The sequence below is a fragment of the Epinephelus lanceolatus genome, chromosome 11, assembly GCF_041903045.1.
Source record: "Epinephelus lanceolatus isolate andai-2023 chromosome 11, ASM4190304v1, whole genome shotgun sequence".
Classification (NCBI taxonomy): Eukaryota; Metazoa; Chordata; class Actinopteri; order Perciformes; family Serranidae; genus Epinephelus; species Epinephelus lanceolatus.
In genome coordinates, this window is record NC_135744.1 from 21,933,565 (window position 1) to 21,944,442 (window position 10,878).

A 10,878-nucleotide genomic window follows, 5' to 3' on the forward strand; every position below is an offset into this window, starting at 1 on the left:
TCCTGCTCTGCTGGATCCTGCTCTCCACAGTCCTCCCTCTCCTGCTGCACGGCGACTGCCGAGAGAAGCATGACTCCAGATAAAATGAAGTGTGCAGATGCTTGTGTCACTGTCAGCTCGCTACAGTCAGATGAACAGAGTCTTGGCTCAGTAGGTGAGGATTTTATCTAACGCTCAGTCTCCATTTGGGTGCAGATACAAGCTGCCAGTCTCTCATTTCACATTGCTATACACTACTGTCTCATTAACCGCAGCTTCTGTAGCCGCCTGCGCCGAGCTGAGAACTTGTGGGACTCCTTTAACCCCTCTTCACTCTCTGTAATTGCTGCGTATGCTCAAGAAGCTCTTTTTAGTTTCCCCTTTGGAGCGACATTTTGTTTGATGTGGGATTAAAGTGGATTCAGCGCAGACATGCACACATACATCCTTAAAAATTCACACAAACACACAAAAAGCAAGTAAAAACGCAGATAAACATGCACAAGAATCTGACAAATGAACATATTCAAATCTCACCTGCACTTCGAGGCAAAAAATACAAATAGGGAGATTCTGCATTCTCTTTGACACCATGTATTCACCTGACTCTCCTCCCACTCAGCCGACCTACACAATACACCTACACACGAGCCCTGAAATCCTCCTCACACAGACGCATTCATCTGACACATTTTGTTCCTTTGTTTGTCCTTTGGTTTGCTGTAAATCATTTTGATGTGATGAGCTTGATACGGTTAAGGGCATTTTCTTTTTAAGTTTGAAAAAAAAAATCACTGTTGTGGATAATTGCCAGATCCTTTGCTCATCACATCATAAAACTAACACCACAAGTGTACTCATCATCCAGCCAAACCTTCCACACAATGTTCAAGAAGAGAGAAGCTGGAAGAACATCACACTTTCACCTCTCTTTCTCTCTCTCTATCTGTTCCCTTCCCCCCTGCTCTTTTTATCTGCCTCTCTCTGCTGGTGCATCCATGAATCCTTTTGTTGAAATATATCACACAGGCTTCATCGCGTGCACCTGTTTCAGTAGCTGCTCAGCCCCTCATCCCCTCCTCGCTGCTGTGCAGTCACCTGCCTGATTTTCTTCTCCCCGCTCTGTCGCTAACATGCACTTCCTTTGTTTTCTGCAGTGGAGTTTTCATTGCTCTGCATCACAATGAACTCCCGTATAACCTCCACAGAGATCCCAAAGGGCTGTGTGATAATTCATTCATAGAAAGCTGCTGCTATGCTTCTTCTTCTTCTTCTTCTTCTCCTTCTCCTCTTTCTTCTTCTTTTTACATCAGCTACATTGTTTCATTATCTGCCTCACAATTATATCCTCTTATCCTCCCACGTCATCCCTCTGAAAGATCTTAACTTCTCAGAGCCAACGTATCCATGACTCACAAAAATACTCCTTTCATCCTTTACCAGAATAGATCATTTACAGTAATCTAGTTTAACATACCACCGTGTGGGCTGCAATGTTTGATCAAGTGATGAGAAGTAACAACAAGACATCACATTAACGAAAAAGAACTGTCACTCACATGGTCTCATCGTTCTGGAACTCCAGCTTGCCGGACACCTCCTCGTAGTCCTCCCCTGCCTTGGCAGTGCCCTCAACGGTGTGGTAGGGCACCGCCACCTTCCCCCTTGCCCCAGACGTCCGGTGAACCTTGACCTGCATGTTTCCGATGCTTTCGCTGACCCTTGTGGAGTTGCTCTCGAATGTGAAAATGCCGGCGTGGTCATCATCGTAGATGGTAACTGTGGCAATGTGAGCACTGCCCAGAGCCGCCTTCGGAGGGACATGGGAGAGGCCAACTGTGCTGTTGCTGGAGGTGATGGAGCTTGGCTCCAGGACGGCGACCTCAGCTCGGTGCACGATACGTGGATTACTCAGGCGCACATAGAAGTGCTCGTCCTCTTCGAAAATATCATCATCAATAACACCAACGGTGAACTCTTTTGTTGTCTCACCAGGCTTGAAGACTAAGGTGCCCTCAGCAAACTCGTAGTCTGAGCCGGCGTTGGCAGTCGCATCCTCTGTGCGGTAATCCACCTGAGTGGCACAAGCAAATAAGGAAACTTATTAAATATTTAGTGTCTGGAATTTTAATTTAGTGTTGAATTATTAATGTCTGTTTCCTTCAAGAAATTAAATTCGATTTTAAATTGATATCAGCATTTATATTTCAATCATTACCTTCACTGTGCAGCCACTCTCGCCTCCATGCCGGGTCACTGACAGCTTCAGTGACCCACAGTTCTCAAAGCACTGGTAGTGAGAGGGGTCAAACTGCAGGTAGATGGTGTTGGGATCTTCCTCTTGCCCACTGGCCTCATGACAGCTCACCACCTTCCTGGCCTGGTCAGCTGCATGCTTCTTCAAGATGTTCCCAGCTCCGATCATCATGCGTGTGGCTTGGATACGATAGAAGGCCCGACTCTTCTGTTGTTGGACCAGCACTTGGTAGTTGGCCATCTCAATCAGCTGCTCCATGTCCTTCTCTGGGTGCCTCTGTTTCAAGTCTTTTAGTGTGCGAGCCATCTCTCGTCGGGCCTCTTCCTCTTGATCTTGCTCCGCACTCATCCCTCCACCTTCCTCCACCCCCTCCAGCATCCCATCCAGAGCCTCTTTGGGGTGAGTGTGGGAGTTAACGCCCTGGCCGTCCATCTCCAGGTCCATTTTAGTGAACATGGCATCTCCCTCTGACTCGATGATGATGCCACGGGTCTTGTCAGCACGATAACGCTTATGGACGTACTTGTAGAAGAGCAGGCGCCGGTCTGCAATCCAGGCTTGCAGCACACAGAGAGGGAAGAAGAGGAAGGTGAGGACAGCCTCCCAGACCTCCACCGTCCCAGGGGAGACCACAGACAGGATGAGATAGAGCCAGATGTAGGCGAAAATGCTCCAGGCAGCGGTGACAAAAAACACCCGCAGGTGCTTTATCTTGCGGGTTTCGTTTTCTGGCACCACATAGACACAGATAGCGATGATGATGAACATGTTGAATGCAGCGCTGCCCACGATGGTGCTGGGACCAAGAGCTCCAGCCTCGAAATTATGGCCAACCACTTCAATGACAGACAGCAGGATCTCCGGTGCAGATGAGCCCAGCGCCATCAGAGTCAGGTTGGACACCGTCTCATTCCAGATGCGCACGGTAGTCGTCGTCGTCTCGCCGTTGGGCTTCTTGATGGTGATCTCCTTCTCCTGAGAGGTGATGACCTCAATAGAAGACATGAAGCGGTCTGCGATAATGGACATGCCCAGGAACATGTATATGAGGGCTGCAAAGTAAACAATTGCACGTGCCACCTTGTCGCCCACCGCAGGGTTTTGGGGGTTCCACATGGGCAGCACCACGCCATCGGAGCAGTTGTCTTCACTGGAGCAGTTGCCTGGTGTGCCACCAGTATCGTCGTGGCTGGCGCTGCCTTGGGAGAAATGAGTGACTCCTGGGAGCAGGACCACCAGAAAGGAGAAGAACATATATGGTGTGCAAGGTGGAGTGAAACTGAGGATACGCTTGTGCAGGAACATGGCAGCGTGGTGAGTCTTCTGATGAGTTCAATCACATGTGAAGCTGTACCCAAACCTCTGAAAGACAAAGAGATGTGTGGAGGATGAGATTGTCAGATTAAAGGGATAGTTCGGATCTTTTGAAGTGGGGTTGTTTGAGATAGTTATGCACAGTATATAACATAGAGTAGATGTCAGTTGGCATGGCCTCAGTTTGGAGAAGCAAGCTGGAGTCCAACATGGAAGCTACGCAATGTACTTCTGTGGATGGACGCAGCAGCAAAATATATTTTAGCTACCTAAAAGAAGTCCCACCTAAAAAAAAAAAAATCTCAGTAGTTTAAGTGTACACTATATTGAGAATATTTTCACTACTTTACCTTGCTGTCATTTATTTTTGATTTTCAACTGGAAAATGAAGCCATTATATCGCTCTCTTCAAAGCCAGACTCCATTGAGAAAAACGGTGATTTAACATCGCTGAAAACAGAGCTGCTGGTCTACCACTGCTTCAATCAGTTATTTTGTTTGTGTTATTGTGTGACTCTGGCATGTAAAAGAGGTAAGTTCGGATTCACCAAAGTCACACATAACACAAACTAACTAACTAATCAAGGCAATGGTAGAGCAGCAGTTCAAATGTTTACTGAGCCAAAATTACTGTTTTTCTTAATGGAGTCTGGTGGCTTTGATGAGAGCACACCTGGGGAACTGAAGCCAATTATGGCTTCCCTCTTGGAATGGACAATATGATGGCAAGGTAAAGCAGTGAAGATACACTCAATACAGCGTGCGCTTTAACTGATATTGATTGTTTTAGGTGGCTAAAATAAGTCTTGCTGCTGCCCCCCTCTACAGCGGTCCATTGCTTAGCTTTCATGGTGGTACTCCTGCCTGCTTCTCCAAACTGGAGGCCAGTGATGTGACATTCGTGAACGAGTCTTTGAACCGGCTCTTTGAAGTGAACGAGTGAACCGGCTCTTTAGAGTGAACGAGCCAGTTCCTAATTTCTTTGTTTTTCCTTTAATTTACTCTGTATCCATTAATTTCAGATTATTTGATCCGGAACAAGTTGAGAGAGACTAGTTTGTGAGGGAGAAAGACAGTGCAGCGGCTCACTCAGTTCAAAGACTCGGCTCGTTCGCGAACATCACATCACTAGGAAGCTAACCCACTATCCGCTAGCACTTGCTTGTATTGACAGGCTTGTTGTCTATAAAGGGCGTTGCTATGGCTACACCAAACTTTATATCTGAGGAGTCTATTCTGGGTCCACATTACAATATCCAGATCACGTGATGTGATAAATCAGCAATGTGATTCGTCGTTGACACACACACACAAAAACAACAACAACAACACCAACAAAAACAACAAACGAATGAACCGCATCTTTGAACCGGCTCTTCAAAGTGAACGAGAGCCAAAGAACCGGCTCTCACAAGTGAACGAGAAATCCCATCACTACTGGAGGCATACCAACTGTCATCTACTGTCAGTAATACACTGACTATGGATATGTGCTCCACACAACCCCACTTCAAAAGTCCTAATTATCCCATTAAGTATGCCAGATTTTCAACATTCAGGATTCTATTCTTGACATTACCTCTACAAGCAAAGGTATAACATCACAGAAGCACTCTCAGTCATACTCTTTTGTATGCAAATGACGTGGGATCCAACCGTTCCGTTGGTCCAGGCTTGGAAAGCCACAAATATTGGCACCCACTAATCATTGAGTCATTGATATTGAACTACCCTGTCAGACTCCCACACAAATAATGTGGTCATTCTTTGCTAAGCAGCAGTAAAAACGTTAGCCTCTGCACCTGTAGTACTGAGGGAAAAAGTGACTCATGTATTGTCAAGTTAGAGGGGATTCCAAAAATAATCTCCACTGACAGTATAACAAGAAAAGAGCAGTTGTTCTCAGGCATCCCAGACCTGCTGATAAAGATAGTATAAGATCATTGGAAGGAGAAACAATCCTGGTCTCTCATGGCAGCACGCCTCTCAACTCTGTTATATATTATTTAATGCTAAAAATGCAGCAAACAACCTTTTTTTCCATTTAACATGAGGCATTTAAACTCTGTCATGGGACAACTTAAAATAATTTCACACTAGTTTTCTTGGCAGCAACATGGCAATCAACAGCTTGAGTGAACAATTCAGAAAGTACAGCGTCAGTACTGTCCAAACTATTAGCATCTGCATCAATGTGAAGAGAGAGAGAGACAAGGAATGTAAACTGGTGCTTCCTAATTAAAATTTCAAGACCATCTCCATCTCAAAAATAGGTTGCCTACCTACAGCAGGAGAGATGTGACAATGCTTTATGTACAGCACATGCTGTCATCGACATGCAGCCGGGAAAAATCTCCACTCTGACCTGCATAACAGGAGTGCATGTTTTCTGTCAAGGCTGTATTTCAGGGTGAAGCAGCGCAGCACAGATGAAGGAATTAAGTTGTCATTTTTTTGTTATCTTATAAATAAATGACAAACAGATTGTGTTTGTGCAACAACAGCATTATTCAACAACTCAACACATGTCTGATGATCAGATTCAGTGAAACATCAGCAAGATCAGCACCATGGACAGCGACTAGTGCAACAAGCAGGAGGAACATGTGACCCTCAGCCCAAAAGATGTTTAATCCTTAGTCAACGAAGACATTTAAACATTTCTTGATAATGGAAGTTTGACAATTTAAAAGCTTTGCAATGAATCAATTTTTTATAATATCACAGCCAAGAGTGCAAGATGTGTACTCCATATAAAAGCAATAGAATTAAATATTCATGTCATGTGATATCATTGATTCCTTCCTATAATATAATGTGATACTGGTTTAGTCTGGCACGCAACGCTGCACAAATTTTGAGTGGGTGACGTTTCTATGGTAAAAGCAAGCCTTCCAACTGGTGGCAACACAGGCACAAAACATGTTTTTTTACAGTATTATGGAGACAAAAGGTCTCCATCTTTTCGTCTGTTCTAGTGGTGGCATACACAGTTCAGTGACATCAAGGGCAAAGGTTTCGTTTCAACATTAAGGGGGAACACATGAAACAGTGGGTTTAGGGGTCGTCTGCCAGAAAATTTTGAGTATAAACACCTCATTTCCTGCATTCTAGTAAATGTTTATGCCCAGTTTGTGCATTTCCTGTATCAATTCATGGTATAAAGGTCAGTTATTTTGTCATAATAAAAGTCATGTTTTTATTTGCTAAAAAGCAAAAAAGGTACACGTTTACTGTTAGAAATACTCTTTCTTGTTTCCCTGGAGAGTGCAGGATTTATGAGTCAACACTTGCTGAAAGTTTTTCACCTAACTTTGATAATTTGTAAATCTCGAGTCTTACCAGAGACATTTCATAGATTCTCAGGATGCACCCCCTGCTGGATGTGCATCCACACAAAACTACAATTCTCTGCACTGATGATATTTTACATTCATTTCTTGATTAACAACTAGTTTGGCATTTATCCCACTGACGAGCCCAGCAAGATGTCTCTTTCACATTTCACAAAATTTTGCATTTAAAGGAACAGTGTGTAACATTTTAGGGGGGTTTAATGGTGTCTAAGGGTGAGGACTGCAGATTGTAACCAGCTGAAACTTCTCCCAGTTCTTTCAGTGTTCATTGTTCAGGAGGTATTTAGTGGGAGACGAATTTTCCACTGAGGTCTCTCCCTCTCCAAAACAAACACATTCTCATTCCAACCTCGTCACATATCGACATTTAGTCACTGACCTTCTACGTCCAGATACAATGTGTAAGGTACCCTGGGTGCGTTGGTTGTTAATCTCCTGGGACACCGTGTCAAGTTCTGCCTGTTACATGCATTGTCTTCTTTCAAAATACACTTCTGTTTTCACAGGAAATTTAATGCTTACATACAGTCTCTTTCAAAATAAACGCACTACATCAGTGCAACAACACAAATTTACTTTTTTTCCCTCCAACAATGAACGCACGTGGTTAGGTTTAGGAAAAAAGAAGAGGGTTTGGCTTTATAATTCTACAGGATGCAAACACCGCTCTCCTGGGTGAAAGTCAGTGTTTGTTTGACCAATCCACCAGCCCTCCAACCTGCCACATTCCCGGCAGATGCTGTTGGAGCCTTTAAACTATAATGGCAGCCAGCCAGGAATCATGTCGATGTTAAAGGACAGCTTTTTTCATCTTTGTCTGAAGCTGCAAGCCCTGCATTTTGACGACTTTAGAGTGAGACCAGGATGCCAAAACAAATGGACGAGAATAAAACCGGTAAAAACACTGAATAAAGCAGTTTCACGTTACAAATGAGTGTTCCTCCAATGCTGTTCTGCTCATTGGAGACGGGCTGCTAGCCTAGCACCTGCTAATGTGTGCTCACCTTTCTTCTCTAATAACATCAGATCCAGACGTTCAGGAGGTTTTTAACGGGAGCCGAAATATCTGCAGAGGTCTCTTCCTTTCCAAAATAAATGGATCTGATGATTTAAACTGGTAGAAACACTAAATAAAGCAGTTCCATATGAAGGAAACATTGTTTTTCTGATGCTGTTGATTGCAAAGGAGCTGCTAACTACAGTGGCCGACAAAAATGCCAGAACGCAAATGGCTCTATCCGGAGCCATTGCTAGGTTTATACTCTCTGGGCTGCTGTAGAAACATGGCGGTACAACATGGCAATCTCCAACAAGAACCCACTCCCTATGTGGACATAAACGGCTCATTTGAAGGTAACGAAAACACAACAATTCTTATTATCAGGTGATTATACACTAAAGAAAACATATCATATTTCATTTCTGCCAACATATCCCCCTAAATCCTACACACTGGACCTTTAACCTTTAAAAATGATCCAAATCTAAAAAAAAAAAAAACACTGCCTCTGACCCAATAAAGTTATGATGATTTAATCCTCAGATGTGTTCCTGTTCGGTAAGCAGAGGTCTCAGGTTTACAAGTAAACACTTGTACATAATGAGTCACACTTTGATGCCGGCACTCGTTTTGTGAGAGATGGTGGGTTGTTGTTTCTTTTTTTTTTTATTCTTCAAATGGTGGCAGTCTCAATTTGTAATGCGACTCCTCATAAATGTCATTTCTCCCATCTCGGGAATAAAAATTAATAAACAGAACAAACAGAAAAGGGAAATGAAGCAGAAACTGTGTGTAAACATTTTTTTTTTTAAAAAAAAGCAAACTGTTAGCAGGCAACATGATTTCCTGGAGACCTGGTGCTGAACAAAAACCATGATCAATAAACAGAAATCTGAGACACAAAATATGCACTCTTGGTTTGCATGCAGTTGTGAGCCTTACAGCCCAGCACAGTGCAGAAACACTAAGATGCACATGCAGGAACATACTTTATGTTTTTATATATATTTTAATATTCTAAGAAACTGCATTACTCACCTGGGTGCAGTTGCCAGTGAGTCAGCTCAGTGTGGAAGTTGTGGCCTCAGGAGATGAACTTATCTTTCATATCGCTCTGTGAAGAGACAGGTTATCTTAAATTAACAAATCGTAGAGAGAGTTTCATAATCAAGCATGAAAACTAGCCGGAAAGGATTCCACATTAGAGAGTTTTAAGAAGCTTATTAAAAGCCATATATGTGGGCCAGTAGGTTTAGCAACTGAAGTAGAGATACAAATAGAGCACCACTGTTGCAGACTATAGAGACAATTCAGAAATGTTAAGTTCCAGATGGGTTCAGAGGCAGCTAGATTATTGGGCAATACAGATGCAGGGGGACAAAAGCCGATTATCCCATCAGTACGCTGTGCATGAGGGACACATAGACTGGTCCGTTTGGTGCGCACAGCAGTCCCACAGATACTCACAGAAAGCCCTGGATCTCAGCTGGACCCTGGTCACAGCGTGGCTACCCTGCACCAGTTCAACAGAGGAAGATACCCAGTGTGCCATTCACACAGCAGGCTGGTGTAATGGTGTTGGCTTGTTGCGCTGGTGTCTTGGAAATGACGCGTAGCTTTCCACGGTGCTTCTTCGTTATGTGTTTTTTTTCTCCGACAGGTACCCTACCTCAGCAAACTTAACACTGACATCGGATTAGTTCCTCTTATTAAATCCCCCTCGCTCCACCGCGGCGACACCTTCCGCAAAGCTAAGTAAATTTTCAGGAAAAAAAAACCCACAATGCGTTTTCCTCTTTATCCTCTCCAGGCTACGTGCGATTGTTGATGCGTAAAATAATAAATTAAATTACTGACTCTGTCTCATTCGTCCCGCTTGTATCAGTCAGAAATTCTTCCAAACTGACTGTTTCTAAAAGGCTTTCAGGGTGTTTTTTCCTCCGAGAAATAAACTGAGTGGGTAAAAAAATCCCCTTGCTTTTCTGTCTGAGCTGAATAACGCAAAGAACCAAACAGGACTGCACATGAGAGTAGGCGTGAATGAATGGTGAAGGATTGAGAGGACGCAAAACCACACAGAGCACGGATCAGGACAAGATGGATATCAAGCAGAGGGATGGTGGCAGACAAGAAAGAGGAGTGTGGTGTTATGTAAATGGAAGTCTTGTCTTACTCTTGCGGTGGGCAGCATTGGCACAAGAAACGATGAGCGAGAAGGAAAAGCAGTAACACTGCAGAAACAGGGGAGGAGACGTTCAGATACAGCGCTACACGCACGGCTGGTCCTCCTGACTGCGCATCAGGAGTCCAGAATGAATGACCATTTCACTCCGAAATCCTCATTATTTGCTCATTATCGTTATCAGCCATCAGCACAGATAAACCTGCTGCAGGCTAAAAGCTAAAGATCTGATGTTCGAGTTAAAGAAACCCCAGATGTTGATGCCTGCTGTTGGTTGGTGGGTTTTGGTATACACAAAGAACACATAGTCTGAATTTTACCCTGAAATCATGAAGCACATTACTATAAAACTAGTTAGGATCTATGACTGGGGGAGAAACAAAACGAACTGAACTACTGGCTCTTGCAGCCTCATCCATAAATTGCTCCTCACACACCTGCAAAGATCTCTGCACAGGTGAGACAGGTGCTATTCTGCTCCTTGCCACTAGTGAGGTAAAGTAACATGTAAAGTTTGGCCTGAGGGTGGTGAAAAAAACGTTTTAACAATAAACACTGAAGGAATTCTGACTGGGAGAAGTTTCAGCTGGTTACAATCTGCAATCCTCACTGCTAGATGCCACTAAATCACCCTAAATGTTACACACTGTTCCTTTGAATCGCAGGGTCCATTTGTTTTGGAAAGGAGGAGGCCTCTGCAGATAATTCACCTCCCGGTGAAAACCTCCTGAACATCTGGATCTTAAGTTATCAGGGCAGAAAGGTGAGCATACATCAACAGGTGCTAGGC

The 10,878-nt window shown here is 43.8% G+C and overlaps 1 protein-coding gene across 2 annotated transcripts in view; it reads right to left on the minus strand.

The window, feature by feature from the left end:
• Positions 1 to 10,210, minus strand: part of slc8a4a (solute carrier family 8 member 4a) — a 37,863-nt gene extending 27,653 nt beyond the window's left edge. Inside the window, exons 1-4 of one of the 2 annotated variants that reach the window (XM_033611018.2) lie at positions 10,080 to 10,210; positions 8,945 to 9,020; positions 2,198 to 3,598; positions 1,539 to 2,053 (exon numbers count right to left, since the gene is read on the minus strand). In XM_033611018.2, the coding sequence (XP_033466909.2) occupies positions 1,539 to 2,053; positions 2,198 to 3,541 (1,859 nt within the window). In that variant the 5' untranslated portion in view covers positions 3,542 to 3,598; positions 8,945 to 9,020; positions 10,080 to 10,210. Of the gene's footprint in view, positions 1 to 1,538; positions 2,054 to 2,197; positions 3,599 to 8,944; positions 9,021 to 9,373; positions 10,050 to 10,079 lie in introns of those variants that run through there. The other variant, XM_033611008.2, reaches the window with a different exon arrangement.
• Between the last annotated feature and the right edge of the window lie 668 nt (positions 10,211 to 10,878).